The sequence below is a fragment of the Paroedura picta genome, chromosome 11 (assembly GCF_049243985.1).
Source record: "Paroedura picta isolate Pp20150507F chromosome 11, Ppicta_v3.0, whole genome shotgun sequence".
In the NCBI taxonomy this organism is placed as follows: Eukaryota; Metazoa; Chordata; class Lepidosauria; order Squamata; family Gekkonidae; genus Paroedura; species Paroedura picta.
The window spans coordinates 38,378,623-38,401,631 of record NC_135379.1 but is presented as its reverse complement, the minus strand read 5'-3'; the positions used below and the strand labels follow the sequence as shown (position 1 = coordinate 38,401,631).

Sequence of the window (23,009 nt, the reverse complement as noted above, 5' to 3'; positions counted from 1 at the left end):
GAAATTTTATAACGTGAAGGGCGATGCTGTCCTCCTGGGCTTTCCTTTTTGGAATCTCTGCTAAAGTAATCAAAACCTATATCCGCGTGAAGCAGCGGCCCCAAAACACCCTCCAGGGACCCAGCGGCCGAGGGGGCTCCTGCCCACGCGCAGCGCGTGCAACTGAGACGCCCGTTCCCCCCCCTCCCCGCGTGCCGGCGGTGACGTCAAGGTAGGAGGGGCCGTGACGCCATCGGCCCCGCCCGCTGGGAACCTCCCGCAGCTCAGGTGCTCCTGCGGGCCGAGGGGAGGCAGCGCCGCCCCTCCCGGGGGAGGCGATGGGGGGGCAGCCCCTCCAAGCAGCGGCGGCCCGTCGCCGGAGGAGGTAGGCTGGCTGGCTGGCTGGCTGGCTGGCTGCCGTGAGGGGCAAGGGGAGGAGGAGTGGGGTCAGTCGCTGGGGAAAACAGAGCCTGAAGTCGTGTCATTTCGACCCTTGCCTCATTCCTGCTTTATCTCTATGACAGTTTTCTATGTTAATCTGCCCATCACTGAGGCTCACCCTGCACGAAACCCCCCAAAGGACATTTGTTTTAAGCAGGCCTCTCGCCTCGTAGCCCCTCCTCACGCTGTTTGGGAAGGTCCACGCCCCGTGGAAATAATTGCCTGAAACTTGGAATCAGGCAGCATATTATTATTATTTTTCGCATGGAAATGCTTGTGTAGTGATGATTGACGTGGAAATATGCTTAGGCACCAGCGTAGTCGTTCAGGGGTCCGGCCCTGTGCTGGGAAGCTGCTGCTCTGTTAAAATGTAACTTGTTGCCCAGCAAAACAGGGTGTGCTGCTGCTGCTGCTGCCTCTTGCCAAGTCTGAGAGGCTAACATAAGATTCCCTTAAGGTCTCTTTTCCCACAGGGGACTGATTGGCTTTGTTCTGGGCCTGTATTTGCTTGAGCGTCTCTCTGTCATGCCCAGTAAAGTCTCTAGAAGGCAGAGTGGCACTTGTTTACAATGCGATCTGATTGCATAAAGGCCGCTTTTCACACTTCCCTGTTTGCACTCATGGCCAGAGTCTGGCCTCTTGCTCCAGTTTTGAGCCATAGCAAAACTTTTTATGTTGAGGAAGGTTGGGCTGGCATGGGGAGTCAGTACAGCACTGGTGTTCTTGTTCATTTAAAAGCCAAGGTTTCTCTTTTGTCTCTCACTCACCCGGTTTAAATGGAATTGCTTAGTCTGTTCACTGAGTATTTGAGAATCGTTTTGTTACATGTTGGTCAGTGAGGTGGTTATTGCGTAAAGGGGAACTAAAGCAAGTAAAAAGGATTTGACTAAATTTATGGGATGCAATTCCTAGATGTGTAAAATCTTGTCCTTTGCAAGCTGTAAAGAAATCTGATTCTGTTGTGTTACCTTATAGTATTTAACGATTCAGCTGTGAATACTTTTTATATTAAGACTCGGTTTGTTCTGCATGGCATTTTCCCATTCTGGGAGATGTGGTCAGAAGCATCCGACTTGGGAAACCTGGTTCTGCCAGATTTTCACTGCCAGAGCAGTCTTATGCAGGATACTCTAGATCAGGGGTAGTCAAACTGCGGCCCTCCAGATGTCCATGGACTACAATTCCCAGGAGCCCCCTGCCAGCATTGGCAGGGGGCTCCTGGGAATTGTAGTCCATGGACATCTGGAGGGCCGCAGTTTGACTACCCCTGCTCTAGATAGGATCTCTTTAAACTGCCTTTGGTGAAATAAGGATTAAAATGTTCTCTTGTGGCGATTGGAAGATACACTGTTGCACATCACATGTTCTGAGGATATGGAATATGGTGCCTTCCATTTTAAGAGGCCAGATTCAGAGTTGTGGAGTTGCATTGTGGAGATGCTCCACTCATCTCTGTTCAACACAGATTTGTTCTGCTGACCAGAAAGGTCACGCTGGAGCTCATGTTAGGATTGTTTGATGCTAACAGGAGTTCACCCTTGAGAAATAAAACTAGGATGTAAAGTTGGTTTTTAAAATGTCACCTAAGCCTCTGAGTATCTGGGCACGGGGATTTTCTTTCCCTTTTAGATTGGACTTGATAGGGAAAAAATTCTCATTAAAAACTTTTCAATATTAAAATTGAAACAGAAATGTAGTAGATAGCATGTCAGATTAGTATCTGAAGGGGCCTAGTTTTGAATCCCTGTTCTGCCCCAGAAGATTGCTGGGTGACCTTGGGCCATTCACATACTCTCCACTTAACCTACCTTGCAGGGTTGTTGTGCAGGTCAAATGAGGAATAAGAGAATTATGTAAACCTCTTTAGGTCCTCCTACTGCAGAGGAATGTGGTTTTTAAATGATGAATTTGGTTTTTGTTTTGTTTTCAAAATTATGGCATGTCAGGAAATAACATTTGAAGGATTCCCAGGGGAATGCAGCATTTTCTGATTAATGCAGAGTTCTACCTTGTGGCACCAGTGTGTAACTCATACTCTTTGTATATATTAAAAAGTAATTCAGTAGTACCTATTCCATGGGGAATAGCTCTCCAGGATCTCAGACACAGAAGGGTCTTTCCCAAGCCTTTAACTGAAGATGCCTTGCAGTGGAACCCCCTTGTGTGAGGGGGGCTGTGTAAGGACAGTAGCAGTTCAGAAGTGTAGAGGTGTCATTGTCTTCTGTTCATTTATTTTTTTTTCCTCCAATGCTCACTGGTAAATCAAACTTAACCTTGGAAAGCCCCAAATTGCCTTTGAGAAACCCAATTCGGCTCTGATATATATATGGGGTTTCTCAGCATCATCAGATGAAGTGTAGATGGTTCTAAACACTTGAGGTGGTAGATTATAAACCAGTGGTTCTCAACCTGGAGGTCGGCACCCCTTTGGGGGTCGAACGACCCTCTCACAGGGGTTGCAGCAGGGTGAGCAGCTTGGCCGGCAGGTGGGAGGGGGGAGCTCCACTGTTGCCACTCCTCCTGAAGACACCCGCCAATTTATATACAATCATGAACAATGGATCTTCACTCCAATAGTCAGCTTCAGTTTAATTTCTATGAAAGAACACTTGCATAATTGTATGGTTGGGGGTCACCACAACACGAGGAACTGGATTAAAGGGTCACGGTATTAGGAAAGTTGAGAACCACGGTTATAAACAGTTACCTGGGGGGGGGGGGTCGTAATGGCTGGACAAGGACCAGTGAACTGCAGCCCACTCCAGTTAAGATGGAGGTTGGTTTTATATCAAATGAGAGAGAGCAGAGTCACAGCTGTCTAATAGCAACTCTGCAGGGCTTCCAAGGCAAGAGACAGACAAAGGGGGTTAGCCATTGCTTGCCTCAGCATAGCAACCTTGGACTTTCTCGGCAGTCTCCCATCCAAGTACTGAGCAGAGCAGACCCTTCTTCACTTTAAAGATCTAATGAGATTGTGCTAGTTTGGGCCATCTAGGTAAGCATGGTTGCCCACAGGGAAACTGACTAGACTGAACAGTGCTTTCCTTCTAGTCTTGTCAGATCCTCATTGTAATTGTATGGGGCAGCACTTTGCTGCTATAAGCATGAACACTGTTTTTAAAACATATATTAACATAAAATATATTACTATTTCTTATAGAAATTTAATGACAGTTTGGAAGCAAGATTAAATACTGAGATGTTTTACCATTGGGGAATGGTGAGAAGGTAAGATGCAAGTATTCCTCAATTTTTTGAAAATCTGGATATTTATTTGTATGTTTATTTGGGAAAGTGTAAACTTTGTTATTTTGATTTTGTTAATTAATTTTGTAAACTAGAAATACTGCTTGAGGGCCAGATGGAAATGCTTTCTCACAGTCCATGTTTTTTCTCTTCTTTCTTTATTTCAGGGTTTCGTGAAACCCTGCGGATTCTTGATGGCCCTGGAAGGGTTTCTCAAATGGGTGGCAGTTAATTTATAATATATTTTTAACATTTGTTAAACATCTATTGGGTGATATTACTATATATGGTCATGTTGACCCACCCAGCCCTCCCAAAATGGCCAATGATAGACCTAAGGGGGGTGGGAAGGGGTGGGGGCCCAGGTGGGCATGTACACAGCTAAGTTTCCTAAATATATTCTGTACTAAACTGATTTTAGTCAGTCCATCAGTTCCCCAGGCTAGGTCAACATTTATAACATGTGTTAAAAACAGGATAGGACAGTCAGTGAAACAAAGAACAAGTAAAAGGGAATTTGGAAAATGGGGAATCGTTGTAGCCACATTTGGGAACAGTGCTCAGGAGAGCCACAGCTAGCTTATTTGACAGCCACATATGTCTCCTAAGCTACTGAGGGGCTATCACTGTACAAGGCCAACCATGACTATGGCCGGAATGTGTTGTTGATTGAAGTGGCTAAGTTGTTTACTTAGGCTCTTGTTTACTTAGGTTGTCTCTCGAGAAATTACCTTTGCGGGCTTTTATCCAGGTGAGAGCTTTATCAGGGGCGGATGCTGTCAATGCCCTGCGGCCGTTCTATTTTGCTGTACATCCAGACTTCTTTGGCCAGCATCCAAGAGAGAGGGTAAAAACACTTTTTCCTTGTGGTTTGACAGTGTTTGATACCGTATAAGCATCTAATTTATAACGTAGGAGTCTTCGTATGCTGGTGGTGAATTTGAAAGTTATGACCACAAGTTTTGGTAAAAATGCTTTTGTAAGGACTTAGTGAGGAGAAATGTACTAAGAAAGTCACATACTTCCATCTGCTGCCAAATATTAACATCAGGGGTCATTATTATATGTTGTACCTTCCTGCCTGAAATTTTATCTAGTTCTATCTGTTCAGTACTCTAAAAATGAGCAAACATGAATATGTTTCATGTTATCACTAGGGGCAAAGCCTGTTGCATTCAGGAATAAATGGGTGCTAGATTGGGGGGGGGGTTGAAGAACTCTTCGGACAGCCTCCCCCTCCCCCCAGGACCTGGAAAGGCTGCAGGCAGCTGCTAGGGAACTCACCAGCAGGGGCAGCTCTCGTGCAGCAGGGAACTCCAGCCTCCAAGCCTCAGAGCGAAGTGGAAGGAGGAGGGGGTGGTCAGGGGTGGGGGACAGAAAGCCATTGGCTGGCTAATGGACAGACAGGTAAGTTGGATGGAGGAGGAGGCACCCAGGGGCGGGACAGCCACCCTGTGTGTGTGTTAAACACTGAGTGGCACTCAAGCCATGAGACACGCTCCTCCTCCAAGCCCTTACCAGAAATATATTATGTGGAACAGCTGGTAGTTTTCAAACTGTGCCTCATTTTACCTTGGAAGCTTATGTGGGGCTTCTCGGTAATATATATGTATTATTCAGTAATATTATGTATAGGCAGGCAAGGTTCCCTGGAAGTGAGCTAATTTACAAATCTTATCTTGCAATACAAATGTTAGAGGGGTGTGTTTTATATGTTTTTTGATGTGGAGGCATAGTGCGGTTCAGCAGGACTGGCCAGTGTTTTGTATGAATTTTGGGTATTTGGGACATCCACCAGAATTCTTGGCAACACACTGGGTCTCTGTGGCAAATAAATTAATATGCAAAGTATTTTCTGAAGGTAATACTGTCATAGTTGTCACACAGATAAGTAATTTAAATCTTGTCTTCATTGCACTGAGTACCTCTCTGGTACGGTAGGATACAGTATGGAGTATACAGAAATGACAAGATGCAATTGCGGAAAATCTTGTTAAACAGAGTAGTTGTTTACATCTTAATATATTATGATGCGAGTCCTGCTTGCTTGAACATACTTGATGTTCACATCAAAGTAATTTGTTTTCGGTGGTTTATTTTCAGGAAGTCAATGAAAATTCTTTGAAGAGGTTAAACGGATATTTGGAGAATCTCCAGAAGCCAGGCTTCAGTTCTTTTAAACCAACCCAACTCACTTTTTATGTACGAGAGAGAGAGCAAAACCCTTCCAATGCCCAAGAATCATTTGGGACTTCAGGTTGGTTTTGTTGTTGTTTTTGATTTTTTTTCCCCTCTTGTGAAATTAATGTTACATGACCCTTTAATAACTTTTGAATCCCTGGACCTCATAAGGCACAAATAGAGATTGTTTGATTGTCATCAAAGTCAGTAGGCACTAGAAGGCTCTGTGAATGAGATCAGTCCCCTGCAGCAGTGGTCCCCAACCTTTTTATCGCCGGGGACCACTCAACGCCGGGGACCACTCACCGGGGACCACTCAACGCCTTTTACTGAGGCCCGGTGGGGGAGGGGTAGTTTACTCCTCTACTCTCAACCACTGCCCTAATGCTCTCTGATCGCTATGGTTATGTTTAAACATCCCTTCAAAATAAGATACAGACACGCCACAACAATGAAGTGTGTTGTAAAGGGCTGGGGGGGGGATGAAGTAAAGGGCCGGGGGGGGGGGGGATCCCCACAGGTTGGGGATCGCTACCCTGCAGGACCTCAGACCGTTCCATAGAATTGCAAGACAGAGCTTGTTCCACCAGGCCTGGAAATAACATCCAGAACATGCTGGCCTCCCTGCCTAAAATCCACCCAATTAATCTTTCAAGGATTTACTATATAGCAACCCCCTCCCCAGTTCTAATGGGAGTAGGCAGCTTTTAGGTAATCTAAATCTTATATTGTAAAGTCTGAACTTCATTTATTTATTTATTACATCTATATACCACCCTCCTCCGGGGCTCAGAACAGTTTACATGAAACAGAGGGGAACAGGAACAATACAGTCAACTCAGTAACAATATTATTGTTATTGTTATGTTATTATTATTAGAATTAGAATTTATTGCTCACCACTCTCAGCAAAGCTGGCTTGTGGTGGGCTGCAAGATAAAATAAGTAAAATACAAATCTCCTAAAAGCCCCCCTAAAACACAACAGTTAATAGAATGCAACCCAGCAAGAACACAATGGCAGACCAACTCCCCCCTCCCCACCTACCCCTACTGGGGGCCAGGGGGAAAGAGCTGGCCACCATTGTTAGAATATGGTGGAATACCTTCCCTCCTTATATATCAGATGAATGACAATAATAACAGCAATAACAGAGAGAACAGTAATTAATAACCTCAAAATTTTAACAGTCCCATGTTTTTTGGGGTCAGGGCACTTGATTCACTGGGTGGGGGGAAATTCAGGGGCCCAGTAGACATTAGTTTCGGCCGACCTCAACCAAGTGCCTGGCAGAAGAGCTCCTTTTTGCAGGCCTTGCGGAATTGTTTTAGCTCAGTTGGGGATTGGTGGTATACATATATAAAGGCAGTTTGTATATTATTTCTCCCCTTTTTTGATAGTACAGTACATGAAACTTCAGTATGGCTGTTAGGTAAACTAATCGAGCTTTGCTAGGAAAGCAAAAGTATGGACTTGGAATATTCATCCAGCCTAAGGCTGCCAGGTCCACAGCTGAAAATTGGTGGGGAGAGATAGATGATTTGAGGTTTGGTCTGCTCCTGACTGCCAGAAGCCCACCAAGAGTTTTCCTAATAGATTAAAAGGCCAGTCTGTCCATGAACTTAGTGGTTGAATTACAGTAGAGGGTTAATCAGTAGCTGGGTTTGCACTGGTTGTTACCTAAGGATAAAGACAATATCATTGTCCTCTGTTGACTATTGCCTTGTTTGTGTATTGCGTGCTGTGATTGTGTATTGCAGGATTTCGAGCAGTCAGTTTTACTTTGCAAACCAGGGACTTGCTAAGTACAGTATTGGACATCCTGAACTCTTGCAGCTTATCTACTGAGCATGTGCAAAGCTTATATGGCAATGTGGAGACTCTGTCTAACCAGGGAGCACAGAGAGCGTTCCAAAGGCCTATCAGATGGGACAAGACGTATTACTCTTTTACTGGGTTCAAAGATCCAGAGGAAGAGCTTGAACAAGCTCAGAGGATGGAAACTACTCTGAGGTATCAGGTTTTTTTATAACAAATATTTTGCATTTTGTACATTTGACTTACCATTGTCAAAAATGAAAAAAGAATTTAACTTGCCATTAATTCTTACCCCTTTCACATTAAGATTGATTTGATGAGAAAAGTAGAGTATATTTTAATAAATTTTCCCCACCCCAATATCATTAGTGTTCAATGAGAGAGCTGTGACAGGACTGCTCTGTGAGAACAACTCTATCAGGACTGTGATGAGCCCAAGGTTACCCAGCTGGCTGCATGTGGAGGAGGAGTAGGGAATCAAACCCAGCTCTCCAGATTAGAGGTCACTACTCTTAACCACTACTCTCTGCACACAGCTGGCTATGGGAGACCGGGGCTGAAATCCCAACTGTGCCATGGAGCTTGCTAGAAGACACCGAGTCAGTTTCACCCTCTTGGTTGTAAAGCCAAACAGAGGGGAAGAGAGTGATGCAAGATACCTTGAGCTCCTTGGATAGGGAAGGGATAAAAATGTGCTAAACCAGTGGTTCTCCACCTTCCTAATGCTGCGACCCTCTAATCCAGTTCCTCATGTTGTTGTGAGCCTCAACCATAAAATTATGCAAGGGTTCTTTCACAGGAATTAAACCGAATGGCATGAAGAGCTATTGTTCATGATTGTATACAAATTGGTTTTTTTCCGGGGTTTCTCAGTTCAGTTCTGCCTCTTGTCCCACCAAACTGTGATGCCACCTGGAGCGCCTGGCGGGAGACTGCACTGTGCTGGAGGCACTGCTGGAGTGGCTGGCGGCCGAGCATGAGCACCTGCAGGAGCAGCAGCAACAGGGGCAGCACCCCACCCCCGCCAAGCTGCTCGCCCTGCCGCGACCCCTGTGAAAAGGGTCATTCGACCCCCAAAGGGGTCCCAACCCCCAGGCTGAGAACCACTGTGCTAAACTAATAGGGAAGGACCACCATGCATTTTGTCATAAGACATAGCCACGTGTACAATGTGAAGGGCAATGGCAAATTGGGATTTACCCTAAAGAGTGTGACGACATGGTATGGGCTTCTGCTTCTTTTTATTAGCTGTGTTCCCAACAGCAGCATAAGCATCATGAACTGAGGCAGAAATGAGCAGGGGGGAAAGAGGGAAAGCTTCACCTGCTTTATTTCTGCCTGTTGGACTGCTATTAAAGGCAGAACAGCAGAGGCATCAAGCATGTTTGTGCCTCCCCTTTTCATACAAGCGCTTTTGAGGAAGAGCACAAGATGGAATACAGAAATTGCCAGAAAAGCAAAACACTGCCGACCTCAAAGGCTGTAGCTGAATATCAGAATAAAAACCACATAAATGTTTCTATGCTGTGTAAATGTCATTTGATTCTCTGCTCCTTCCTTACTGTTTTTAGTATGTCTGAGCACTTCAGTAACAAACTTTTAAGCAGCAACTTAATCTCCTTGCCTAATTATGCAGCATTACTGCTTTTTTAAAAATGTCCTGATTATACATCTTATCTCCCCCCCCCCCCAAGTTCCTGGCTATACAATAACGAGGAAAGTGCTGTAAAGAAGCTGAAGAATAGTTTGCCACTCCGGAAAGAACTGGACCGCTTGAAAGGTGAACTTTCGCATCAGCTGCAGCTCTTTGATATTAGGTAACAAATGAACTTCAGGGTACTGAGTAAAAAAAAAGAAATGTGTGGGTAGGTCACATAATGGGCAGAACAATACAGTCAGCAGTAGATTAATTTCACGTGGACCTATAAACACGTGCTCTCTTGAGAGCCAGCATGGTTAATCTGGAGAACTGGGTTTGATTCCCTCTAATCTGGAGAACTGGGTTTGATTCCCCAGTTCTCCACATGCAGTCAGCTGGGTGACCTTGGGCCAGTTTTCTCAGAGCTCTCTGTTGTGGGGAGAGGAAGGGTGGGCAATTGTAAGCTGCTCTGAGACTCGTCCGGGTAGTAAAAAGCTCTTCTTTTCTCATGAGGCCACTGTGTACAGTAATAATACTTATCTTTTGGTGTCAGCCTCTGATTCAAAAGTATTCCTTGTTTGACCTGCTGCTTGTGACTTTGCACAAGCATCCTGAGCCTGCAATGTCCATAGGACAAGCGCCTTAATAAATTCTGCAATAAATTGAAAGTTCCATGTGTCAGGTGCTCTCTCAGCGGTTTTATTCGGGAAATAGTCGTAGGATCACAACACTGTTGAGTGATCATAGTGGTCAAAAATTCTGATACTGGGACCTAACTATAAAGTTAGTGCTGCTTTTTAAAACACTAACCATCCTTCACCTTAAATCCAAGCCTGTATTTCAGTTCAAATAGCGCCTACTGCGGGATTGGAGTTAGAGTGCTGGTCTGGGAAGATGGTTGGAAAGATGCTGTCTGGAGCGACCTTGGGCTGGACAGTATCTTTCAGCTAAATCTGTGCCACCTGTGAAGTTAAGAGGGTGAAATCCTAAGTGGATCACTCCCTTTTCCACAGACTCAGATGAGAGTTTGTTTCGGGGAAAGAGGAAGCTTAACAGTGTATTGCTGCTTCTTTTCTATATCCCCTAAGTAGCTTCTCAGTCTGGGGCTGGGGGAACAGGCTTTGAGAAACAGACTGGGCTATGCTTTTGCTTTACATAAGACTCTTCGAAGAAGAGTTGGTTCTTATATGCCGCTTTTCTCCACCCGAAGGAGTCTCAGAGTGGCTTACAATTGCCTTCCCTTTCCTCTCCCCACAACAGACATCCTGGGAGGGAGGTGATGCTGAGAGAGCCCTGATATCACTGCTCGGTCAGAACAGCTTTATCAGTGCTGTGGTGAGCCCAAGGTCACTCAGCTGGCTGCAAGTGGAGAAGGAGCAGGGAATCAAACCCAGCTTGCCCGAAGTCTGCACTCCTAACCACTATACTGCACTGGCGCTCGCTCTCTCTCTCTCTCTCTCTCTCTCTCTCTCTCTCTCTCAGTGCTGGATGGAACTTAGCTAGGAAAGTGTTATAACCAGCTGCTGGATCCTAGGTTTACTTGGAGATGCCATAGCGTCCATTGGGGCTTACTCCCAAGTAAGCCTGCCTTGTATTGTAGCCATGAATTGAAGGCCCTAGGCTTCAGATGCTGCTGTTCACAGTCAAACATAGGGAAATGTCTCATGTATACAACTCTTTCCTTTTCAGTTCAGTATTTTTTTTCTTTCTTGCCTTGGCAGCGGATCACATAGACAGGGGTAGTCAAACTGCAGCCCTCCAGATGTCCATGGACTACAACTCCCATGAGCCCCTGCCAGTACTGGCAGGGGCTCTTGGAGATTGTAGTCCATGGACATCTGGAGGGCCGCAGTTTGACTACCCCTGACATAGACATTTGTTTCTAAAATATCTATTTGCACTGTAGGCCCCCATAAGGTATTCGTGGATCACACCTGCAGAAATTTCATTCTGCTTGACTGTCAACAGCATCTCTGAGCTGCCATTGACCAACTTGCGGTGTTCATCTTGTGTGCCTAAAGATGCAATTTTTAGAGAGGTTTTTCTTTTTTTACAAAAAGGTGTCTTGTTTTAGATGGCAGAGGAGCTGGGGTATTGCTCATCGGTGTAGCCAGCTGCACAGTCTAAGTCGGCTGGCTCAACAGAGCCCAGAAGCACTAAGGAATGCAAAAGGTATATATATTTTTTATGCTACCGTTTTGTTCATAGAGTCATAGAGTTGGAAGGAACCTCCAGGGTCATCTAGTACAAGCATTTTCCAATAACAGTTTATTCATCCTCTTCATAAAAGAAGATTTTGATCAGATAATAGTTCAGAACTTGCTCCAAGTCTGGCAGAACCTTTTTCTTTCTTTCTGGGCAGAGCTCAGGATGCTGAGAAGCCCAACGCACGAAGCCTCTTGGGCTGCCTTCTTGACAGTAGTTCAAGGGCTAGACTAGGATCTGGGGAGACTTGGGTTCAAGTCCCCACTCTGCCCAGCATGTTTGCTAGATGACCTTGCACCAGCTGATCTTTCTCAGCCCCACCAGTCTCACGGGGCAGTGAGGATAAAATGGATGGCAGAAGTTGTCAACCTTTTAAAAGTGAAGATAAAACTTTTCAAATAAATAATTTGACTTTTTTGGATGACTGTACTTCCCGTACAATACTTTGGTTTTAGCTAATTTTCTGACATACAGTTGCAGGAAGGAGGGGAACACTGAGATACTTAGTTTCCAGCATGAGACGTCCTGTAAACCAGTGGTCCCCAACCTTTTTGTCACCAGGGACCAGTCAACGCTTGACAATTTTACTGAGGCCCGGGGGGGGGGGGGGTAGTCTTTTGCTGAGGGATGTTGCCGCCGCTGCCTGAGCCCCTGCTCCACTTTCTTTCCCGCCAGCACCCCTGACTTTCCGCCACCTGCTGGGGGGGGGCACTGCCAGCAGCAGCTGCGCAGTGCCATACCAAGGGGGAGCCCCAGCCATGGCGGCTGCTGGAGAGCACCAAAGGTGAGCCGGTGGCAGAGTGTCAGGGCAGCACCCGAGGCAGCAGCCGGGGAGAAGGACAAGGCCCAGTACCGACTGATCTACGGACCGGTACTGGTCCCCGGACCGGGGGTTGGGGACCACTGCTGTAAACATTTGGGAATCCCTAAGCTAACTCTCATTGTTGTGAAATTACAAACAGAATGGCTGCGGATAGAGCCTAAACACCCCATCCCTCTTTCTAACAGGACGCACAGTGATATTCACCGACCGTTCGGGCATTAGTGCAGCAGGCCATGTTATGCTGGGAACGATGGACGTTCACCACCACTGGACCAAAGTAAGAACTGGGCACTGAGAGATGACTTCTTTTGCTGTGACACTCCTCTTGTATTCATATGTCTGTGAGCAAAAGAGAAATTGAAGGAATTCGAAGAAGCTGGCAATTAAAGGCCACCGAACCAGGTGGCCACACTGTTGTCAAAATCTGGTCCTGATTTCTAAAATAAAATTCAGTGGTGTCCCTTTCTGCTGGAAAGTGGAGCAGTGTACATGTTTGTTCATTAACACTTTCTCTTTTCAGTAGACCTAAAATATAATGAAACGATAATCAAATACTTCATGTTGTTTTTAAAAATTATATTTATTTATCTGTATTTATATACCACCCTCCCTTGTGGCTCAAGGGGGGTTGACAAAAAACTTGAATTAGTAACAGCACAGGTAAGTTTGATAACTATCAACAATCATAATACCATCAGTCATAACATAGTATAACCTAACATGTTCAGGTGGCAATTATGGTCGCAGTCCCATAGAGAAGATTTATCTGGGTGAGAGGGGGGTTCTGGAGGCCCAGTAGATGATATCACTGGCCTCAACCAAATGCCTGGTGGAAGAGCTCTATTTTGCAGGCCGTGCAGAACTGTGATAGTTTGGAAAGGACCCAGATCTTTTCTTGGAGCTCAGAGAATGACCTGGCCCTGGTTGAAGCCAAACTTGCTTCCTTGGGGCCAGGGATCACTAGCCAGTTGGCATTGGCTGAGCATAGCGCTTTTGGGGGGGCATAAGCAGAGAGATAGTCTCTCAGGTGTGCTGGATCCACACTGCGTATGGCCTTAAAAGTAATTACCAAGACGTTCAGCTTGATCCAGGATTCAACTGGTAACCATTGCAGTTGTCGTTTGCGGGTCAGGGATAAGAGTAGGCCCGTGTAGAGCAACTTGCAGAAATCCAGTCTAGAGATGACCATCACATAGATCACTGTGGCTAGGTTATCCAGGGTCAAGTACAGTGCTAGTAGTTTGGCTTGGCACAGGTGGAAAAATGTCAGCTATGCTACTTTTGTGACCTGCTCCTCCATGGAGAGAGAAACATCTAGAACACGTCCAGATTTCTGGCAGAGGGAGCCACTGACAGCTGTACTCTGTCCCAGTTGGGTAGTCACACATCCTCACTTAGACCCTTCCTGCCCTTCCACCGGACCTCTGTCTTTGAAGGGTTGCACTTCAGACAACTCTGCCTGAGCCATCCCATCACTGCTTCCAGGCATCTGGCTAAAGATTCTGGGGGTGAATCCAGACGCATCCATCCATCAGGAGAGGGGTGGTGCCGGCACACATGCAGGCGCAGAACACTGTGCCTGTGTGCGGGCGCCAGGTTGTGTGCTGCGGCTGGCACTGCCCCTCTGCCCTGCGCCGCACTGCTGGCTGCTTCGGGCTCGAACGGCCGCTTAAGCATCCTAAGTACACAGCCCTAGTTGATGCTAACCGAGGCTTTGGTTTAACCATTTCTTGAATACAACACTAGACAGGAGTTTCTTGTCTGATTAAAACAGGAACTGTGGCTAAGATCTCGGTGAACGTACCTCTTAAGTGCAGTGAAGGCAGAATTCTGGTGGGGGGGGGGCGGTCAGTAAAAAAATCTCACCGACTACATTCCATTGTCTAGACCACGATCACAGCTGAACAGAGCACCTGCTCTTTCCTACAGCTCAGACATTAAGCACTAAGCAGCACTCGTGAATACGAAGCCATCATGTTAGCTGGAAGGATGGCACAGATGCCGGCTGTCTCTTAGCAGTGGCAAGAAGCTGGCAGGGCCAGAAAGGGAAGGAAGTGAAGTCCTACTCCGCCGAGGAAAAGCTCTTCCACCTGCGGAGGTTTTCTGCGGGATCTAAGCCAGCATTCACCCACCTCTGTTGAAGAGTGAAGCATTAAGTCCTCCTGAACAACACTTGATGGTGATAATAACATTTGGAGTGATTAGGATAGATGTATAAAAACAACTCAGTCGTTGCTTGTTCTTCAGAACTGTTGCCTTAGCCTTTTGGTTGCAAGCTTAATGCTGAGATAATCTATACAACATTAGCGAGTTGTTAGAGGCTTTGGGGGGCATTGTCGTGTGCTTAAGGAACTCTTTAATGTGTGCAGATCTTTGAAAGGTTGCCAAGTTACTCCGCACTACAGAGGAAACTGCTGCTTTTGGAGGACCGCATAAGCCATCTTCTGGGAGGCATCCAAATAACATACATCGAAGAGCTGCAGCCAATGCTGACCCTGGAAGAGCATTATGCTATCCTGGACGGCTTTTATAACAGAGTGCGCAATAGCAGGCTTCCATTTCACCCTCGCAGCCTGCGTGGATTACAGCTGATTCTGGAAAGGTGCGTTGCTACAAAAATAGGCTTTGTCAAAGAATTGACTGAGGTTCCAGGCATTTATTTTGGCCGTGATCTAAGTACTCCTTTCTTTCCAAAAGCAGCCTTATGCATAAGGGGTTTCTTTCCAACATGACGTAGCATGAGGTGTGAGGGCTGCTGCAGCAAGATCATCCACATACTGTGTTTATACAGAAATGCTTGTTGCTGGTAGACAAGGAGAGCTTATTTACAGCATGATGCAAAATGTGTTTGAGCACTTGGAGTTCTGCAACTTTATTTGCATATAAATTTTAAGTGTGGTGTTCTCGGAATACAAGGCAGGTCAGCAAAAAGACATTCTACACGGAATTAAGCACACGCATACACACAGCCTGTCTTTCTGTTAACTGAATATTCAAAGTGGCATACATGAAAATAGTTTTAAATTGATTTAAAATAATAAAAACCCCATCCAAAGCAGCAAATAAATAATTAAATAGGCCAAATTAAAGCCCAACAAAGGCATTGGAGGAGACCGAGCAGGGATTCTGGTGGGTTTTTTGGGGGGGGGGAGGGTGGTCATCTGGGCATGTAATTGGGGTCCTTGAGGGTGGTCAGGTAGTTGTGAATTTCCTGCATTCTGCAGGGGATTGGACTAGATGATCCTGGAGGTCCCTTCCAACTTTATGATTCTATGAGAAAATAGTTATAGTCTTTTATTTTAAAGATGTCAGTACAGACACCCAGTAATCAGGCTTCTGAAGGGAGAGTCTGTAATTGGATAGCCCAAACGAGGAAAGTCCTGTCTCTAGGGGACAATTTTCCATGCTTCTGGAGAAGGTAGTTCTTCAAGCTTCCGGAGATGATGTCATCATCATTATTATTACTTATTGCATTTATTCCCTGTCCCTTCCCGGAGCCTCAGTGAGCAGGCAGTTTCCTAAGGGAGAAGGTGCTGCTTCAGGTACCATCCAGCAGGATCAGTTCTGCTAAGAAACTTTTATCTGAAGAAGGAAAAAATTATTAAAGGTTAAAAAGTTTATTTGAAGATATTTATAAACTTATAGAATACAATTTCATATGTGTATGTGTATTTGTTTTTCAAAAAACTTTTTAACCTTTAAAAATGTCTTCAGATAAGTTTCGTATAGTTTCTAGTATAGACTACATACGTTAATCTGTTTCATGGTAAGCTTTTTCATTTGAATCCTCTTTTTAAATGCTTCTATAGGCTCATAATACTATTAAGGTTAACTTAACATTATTTTGTTTCTGTTTTTCACTTGATACGCACTTTACGTTTGAGAAAGCTCTAGTGCAAGGTGGCCAAACGGCGGATCTCCAGATGTCCATGGACTACAATTCCCATGAGCCCCTGTTGGGGGCTCATGAGAATTGTAGTCCACAGACATCTGGAGAACCGCCGTTTGGCCACCTCTGCTCTAGTGAAATGAGATCTATATTATTGAATTGCCTTCTGTTTGTACATATTCATTATATTCCAAGATCTTCTGGATACTATTATTGATATTTATACACAGTGGTTATTGCCTCATTTTTTCTGTCCTGTATACTGTGTCTTATATACTGTCCTATATACCCTTCTTTGTATTCTCCATGCCCCTGTAGTATGCAGAACTCAGCTTAATGTGCCATCCATATGTTCAGGAACAAAGATGAGCTGGTTTGTGCTATTTACTGTCTCTGAACTTCAGTGACAGGTACGCACCAAGGCTGCATGAACTTGGGCATTTCATCATACCAGCAGTCTGTGATCCAGCAGCCCTCCAGTGGTTTATCATCACCAGAGCCCAAGAAGCAAGAGCTAATCTGGAAAGAAAAGAAGAGTAAGTATAGACACGCTGTTCATGTTGTGTCCTGAGCTCATCTTTGAGTTTCCAGAGAGAACTTTGCAAAGAGGCATGTAAAACGTTAGCTTCAGCTAAACCAATTACTCACAACCTTGACCCTGATCTGGAGTCCCACCAGTAGCCAATGTAGCTAGTGTGTGTGTGTGTGGGGGGGTCAAATATGTGCCTTCCAAGGTGTCCCCGTGAGGATCTGTGCAGCTGGATCCTACACTAGCTGTAATTTCCGGGTCAGGGCCAAGGGTAGCCCCAGGAAGAGTAACAGTAATCCAGCCTGAAGGTGACTGTTGAATGAATCACTTTGGCTAGATCTCTCAGGGCCAGATAGGGCACTAGTAGCTTCGCCTGGTGCAGATGGTAAAATGTCTGGTGCACTACATTTGTGACCTCCATCTTGATCAATAAGGAGACATCAGAGGTCATCCCTAAGCTCTTGATGGCACATGAAGCTGTTAATTGCATTCCATCAAGCCAGAGTAGTCATGCTTCTTGTATTGGACCTCTGTCACAGCTTCTGGGCATTTGGCCAAGGAATCTGGGGTGTATTCTGGCCCATCAACAGATAGAGCTGGGTGTCATCAAAGTACTGTTGCTTCCCTAGCCCGTGCTCCTTGACCAGCTGTGCGAGAAGGCACGGATAGATGTTAAATAATATCAGGGAGAGAATCACACCCTGTGGCCAAACAACAAAGGAGTGGACAGCAGTGCGATTGTTCTTCCCTCTGTCCCCAACCTTGGAGAAATTAGGTCAACCACTGCAAGGCCAATTCCCATATCCCCCCATTGGCGAGGCAATGAGACAAAACCTTGTGATCATCTGTGTCAAACACTGTCATGAGGTCCAGTAACAAGCAGCGCTGACCTGCCTTGGTCCAGCTGCCTCTGGAGGCCATCTGTGATGGCACCACCTTCGTGGCCATGCCAGAAAGTGGACTGGAATGGGTCCAATACCAATGCTTCCTCCAGAAATGTTTGAAGTAGTAGAAGGCAGGGTTGAAAACATGAACCAATTTAGCATTTTATTTATGACTTGGGGTGTGTGTGCTATTTCAGATTAATGGTGCTTGAAAAGGAACTGATTAAGGCTTCCACAGAGAGATTTTCCCTGCAGCAGCTGTACAAGGAGCCCAGCGTTTCCAGCTCGCAGATGATCCGTTCTTGCAACAGACTGCTGAAAGAGTCACTGCCCTACCTGCAAGGCCTGCGTCTCTGCATTTCCCACTTCTATTCAGTGCTGCAGGATGGAGACCTCTGTATTCCCTGGAACTGGAAAAACTGACCTGCCTGCCTGCCAAAGATTCTTGTATATGTGTACAAGAAGATGAACTCTGGTACAAATTGCGGATTAACTTACTGAAGTAGGGTTGGGCGCTTCGGCTGCTGAAGTGGCTGTCCCAGCCCAAAGCGCAGGGGGTTAAGGGCGGCACCAGAACCACCACCACCCCTGCGCTGCGGTGCTGGCTGCTTTGGGCTGGAATGGCCTCTTTGGCATCCAAAGCGCCTGACCCTGTAGTGCAGTGCACATTTTTATGTTCTCCGAGAGGTTTAAAACACACTGCCTTCGAGAAGCTGCAAATGATTTATTGTTCAAGGCAATCTATTGAAAGGATGCAGTTTTAAGACTGAATGGTTTTCTGTACAAAATCTTGAATGAATGAGGATATTAATGGAAAGGATTTGTTGGGAGACAGTGCTAGAGAAAACTTGAATTAACTGTAAAAAGCACAAGTTTTATATATATATTATAAAATGGTGACTTATAACCTGAACCTTCCCAGTATGGATTTTAATATATAAGAAAGGAAAGCGTGCCTAATGGTTAAAAGTAGTGATTGAACCTAATTTGTGATACAAATTTCCTTCTCCCTGAAAGCTGGAAAACTCACATTTGAACCCATCCAGTGTTGCCCAGTGGTTTAGTTACATATTCATATATTATGAGTGTGATGAGAGAATATTCTTTAATATAATTTATTTTACAAAATTATTGTACAGCTCAAGGTTGTTTTTTTTTTTTTTTTAATGTTGAACTTCTTACCCTTTAGACCAGGGGTAGTCAACCTGTGGTCCTCCAGATGTTCATGGACTGCAATTCCCATGAGCCCCTGCCAGCGTTTGCTGGCAGGGGCTCATGGGAATTGTAGTCCATGAACATCTGGAGGACCACAGGTTGACTACCCCTGCTTTAGACCACCTACTTTGCACATAACTTTCCAGCCAGAGTTACGAGTATTTACCTGCCTTGCGCTCTTCCTTCCATATGGGATTTTCAAGCTGTTACCTTTTGGTGTTTTTTTTTTTAATTCCCTGGTTGGTGATTCTACAGGTGTACTGATGGGGAGGACCCCTTGCAGCCCAAACCATGCCGCATTCATGCAACCAAACACTAGAACTCCACCAGAAACATGTAAAACAACTAGAGAAGAGCTCCCATCCATCCTTTCCCCCTTTTTGGGCACATTCATATTTGGGCAAAGGACAGTCTATCCCAGGGGTGGGCAAATGTATGGCCCTCCAGATGTCCATGGACTACAATTCCCATAAGCCCCTGCCAGCAAATGCTGGCAGGGGCTTATGGGAATTGTAGTCCATGAACATCTGGAGGGCCACAGTTTGCCCACCCCTGGTCTCTCCTGTCCACCGTGTGGATGACATGGGGACCAACGCAGCCTGATTACGTGATCTAAGGAAGTCAGGTCCCTCAAATGACTGTGTTTATTTAATCTACGTGTCGGTGCAGTCAGCTAATGGTTTCACTCCCAGGAAGCGGGAATGGGGATAATCGCGGCATGCTTGCTTCCACTATTGTACGTGTTTCTACACAAGGGGAAAGGCATTATTGTGAATCTGTTCACTGCAAAAATGACGGAAGCCCGCAGCCTCAGAGGTCCCCAGTGTAAAATTCAGCTGTATATTTAAAACTCTTTTAAGATTCAAATTTGTCTTTGGTGTTAATGGGAATGTCTCTGTGTTCATCAGAACGGATGAAGTCTCTGCACGGGGGGAAGGGGGGGGGAACGTGGCTGTCAACAATAGAATACTTTGGTGGCATTGGATGGCACCCTAATCCACGCTGGATGAACCCAAATGTTTTGCTGCTGCTGGCTGTTAGTAATGTGGTAGCTCAGTTGTCCTGTAGTTGAGATTGTTAAAAACGGCTTGTGATGAGATGTCTGTGTTTGTTTTTTTTCTTTTTTTCAAAAATAAAATTGGGAATCCGAAGGTAGCGTGGCTGCATATGGTTCTTCACGGCTGGCATAGTGTCAAATTTTGTTGGCATAGGGATTTCAAATAAATCTATTGCCACTTAAAATTCTGCACCAACCTCACCTGGTGTGCATGCTGGAGGGCCCTCTGTTGGATACATTTAATAACTGGTTATTTAGGAGTCACACAGCTTTGGCCAGAAAGCAGTTAAACCAAAAGTCCTCCCATCTCCGTTATGCAGCCCCATTGGATTAAAATGGTGAGTTCACCAAGTACTTTTTCCCAAAAATGTTTTGTTTTATAGATGATGGGTTGCAGATAAAATTGGATTTCTCATCAGACCTATCGCGTAGTGCAGGGTGATACTCCTACACATCACAAAAGGATTTTTTTTAATGCTCTTGCCAATATGAACGCTGACTTTTCCTGAAAGCTCAACAAAACAAAATCAGAATCCAGTGGCACCTTTAAGACCAACAAAGATTTATTCAAGGTGTGAGCTTTCGAGTGCAAGCACTCTTCCTCAGATTAATTTTCCTGAAAGCTGTAATTTCAATAGTAGCTACTAGTAAACAGCTATCATTCTATAAAATGACAATTTTCTGTTGCAGTCTTTTAACTATCATAAATTCAGGTGGGTAGAAGTGTAACGTTTTGCTGCAATAACAGATATTCAGTTTGGTTTATTTAAAAAAAACACACACACAAAAAGAGTTATGTACTTTTAAATTAGGACTTCCTAAGATATCACTAAGAGCCTCTTGTGGCGCAGAGTGGTAAGGCAGTCGACATGCTGTCTGAAGTTCTGCCCATGAGCCTGGGAGTTCGATCCCAGCAGCCGGCTCAAGGTCGACTCAGCCTTCCATCCTTCCGAGGTCGGTAAAATGAGTACCCAGCTTGCTGGGGGGTAAACGGTAATGACTGGGGAAGGCACTGACAAACCACCCCGTATTGAGTCTGCCATGAAAACGCTGGAGGGCGTCACCCCAAGGGTCAGACATGACCCAGTGCTTGCACAGGGGATACCTTTACCTTTACCTTTTTAAAGGTATCACTGGATCATGAGGTAGCTTTCAGAGCTCTCTCCATCTCGCCAAACATTCAGTAGAAAACGCGGAGGTGGGGATATCAGGGCACAAGTGCTTTGGTGGTCTGTAACAGGCCTGGTGTGTCCTACCAAACTGTGTGCTGCCCACAGCTATGAGTTAAATCTTGGCTCAGCCAAACAGCTTAACTTGGGTGTTGTGTGTCCAGCTGTCATCCCCATGGAATGGGAAGGAAACCTGTGCACAATATCTGCACCCTGAGCTCTTTGAAGGAAGGGTGGGAGAAAAACGTGGAAGATGTCAAGGGTTTCAGTAAACCGCCTGGTTTGGCTGTGTGTGCCGAATGGGATGGACTGGGGCCGTCAGACAGGCAGTAGTTTGCCTGAGGTCACTGAGCAGACAGGCCTTGAAGCCTTCTCAGCTGCATGTGTCACTCGGCTGCATTTAGTTATCCATACAAAATAAGGCTGACTGCACAGCTGCCCAAATGGAAAGCGAGAAATAGTGTTGCTTATTTTACAGATGAACAAGCTCAAGATTCCCAACTAATTTCACGACTAGTTTTGCTGTGGGAGCTCAAGCACTCCTTTTGCTGTCCCCAGCCTCGCCTGTAGGGGGCAGAATTTCCAAAAGAATCCTGGAGTTGCAAGGCAGGGCCATCACAGAGTTATGGTAGACCATGAGAGAAAATCAGAGTCCAGTAGCACCCTTAAGACCAACAAAGATTTATTCAAGGCGTGAGCTTTTGAGTGCAAGCACCCTTTGTCAGACTCGTCGTTGCACTTGAAAGCTCACGCCCTGAATAAATCTTCGTTGGTCTTAAAGGTGCTACTGGACTCTGATTTTATTGTGCTACTTCAGACCAACACGGCTACCCATTTGAATCTATCCTCATGAGAGAAAAGTAATCCTCCATTAGGAAGGGTCTGCTCCCATCCTGAGAGGAGAAGAGCAAAGCTGCCTCACCCATTTGCCAACAAGCAACACGTGCTGCAGTGGTCAGACTTCCTGGGGGAAGGGTCCTGCAGGCTGAGCTAGCTACTCGGAAGCCTTTTGTACACCGAAGGCAGTCCTGGGAGTGAGTCAGGAACGTTATCAAGGTTTGCCAACCTGCATCCAGGCCAGTAGAGGGTACTAGAGAGGAAATAGGCTTAGCAGTCAGTTCTCTCTTAACCAAAAACATGTGTGGTTGCTACTGCAACTGGTAAAAACATAGGCAAAAAGAGATTCTCAGTGGGTCCCTTATATTGCTTTATGACCGCTTTTATCTCCAAGTGAGAATTCCTATTGACCTTAAAAGAAATGAGGCCCTGACTCTGCTCGGCTGGTTGCCCAAGACCTCTTTGGGGACGTTTCGTTTTTAGTAGATTCTCAGACCTGCAGCGACTGGATGAATGATTACATGTTTAAAACAAGGAAAGGAGCCCTTCCAACAGCTGCGCAGCTGGGGAAGCAATTCTCAGCAAATACCAATGAAAATGATTCCATGGCAATATTTTCCTGACGTGCACCGGGATGCGCAGCTATGCCACATTTATTACAGAGCCCGATTGTCCCCGGGGAAAACGAGAAAAAAACGAAGTCTGTCTCAGGTTATCATAAATGGAGAATTGATAGGCATCCTGGATGGCTCGTTGCTAAGCAGCAGCTAGAAGTGGTTGCTCATAATCTAGTTTGCTTTAAATAAGGTGTGTGTGCAAGGGAAAGGGTAGGAAGCATCTTGATATGAATTCAGGGGCAGAGAACCACTGTGAGGTCTGGGAGGCTCCGTTTTAACTGGTCTGCTGGGTCTGCTTATTATACTTCTATACCACCCCCTGTGAGGCTCAAAGTAGCTTTACACAACATGGGAAGGATATTACATGGAATCATAATATCAATAACTCACAACAGTGGGTTCCAAGTTGAATAGCAGGGGTTATAACCATTTAAAATACAGCAACAACTTTCATAAAGTCTAATATAAACCCTTAGGGAG

The 23,009-nt window shown here is 45.4% G+C and overlaps 1 protein-coding gene across 2 annotated transcripts; it reads left to right on the top strand.

The window, feature by feature from the left end:
• Positions 1–230: 230 nt before the first annotated feature.
• TCAIM (T cell activation inhibitor, mitochondrial) lies at positions 231–20,004 on the top strand. Of its 2 annotated transcripts, XR_013225290.1 has the most exons (12): positions 231–364; positions 3,581–3,648; positions 4,378–4,513; positions 5,770–5,923; positions 7,608–7,860; positions 9,360–9,482; positions 11,379–11,476; positions 12,518–12,609; positions 14,702–14,934; positions 16,626–16,757; positions 17,832–18,830; positions 18,948–20,004. XR_013225290.1 is itself a non-coding variant. In XM_077302849.1 (11 exons), the coding sequence occupies exons 2-11, from the start codon at positions 3,620–3,622 to the stop codon at positions 18,055–18,057; spliced, it is 1,476 nt and encodes a 491-aa protein (XP_077158964.1). In that variant the 5' UTR covers positions 231–364; positions 3,581–3,619; the 3' UTR covers positions 18,058–20,004. The 2 variants fall into 2 exon arrangements, 1 of the variants encoding a protein (XP_077158964.1); XM_077302849.1 differs by having other exon boundaries at positions 17,832–20,004.
• The last annotated feature ends 3,005 nt before the right edge of the window (positions 20,005–23,009 follow it).

Bases quoted from the DNA above. Each gene is read 5' to 3' on its own strand.
- TCAIM (XM_077302849.1), top strand. From the start codon at position 3,620: ATGTTTTACCATTGGGGAATGGTGAGAAG. The intron at 12,610-14,701 runs GTAAGAACTGGG...TAATGTGTGCAG, and splicing joins TTCACCACCACTGGACCAAA to ATCTTTGAAAGGTTGCCAAG. The intron at 16,758-17,831 runs GTAAGTATAGAC...GTGCTATTTCAG, and splicing joins AATCTGGAAAGAAAAGAAGA to ATTAATGGTGCTTGAAAAGG.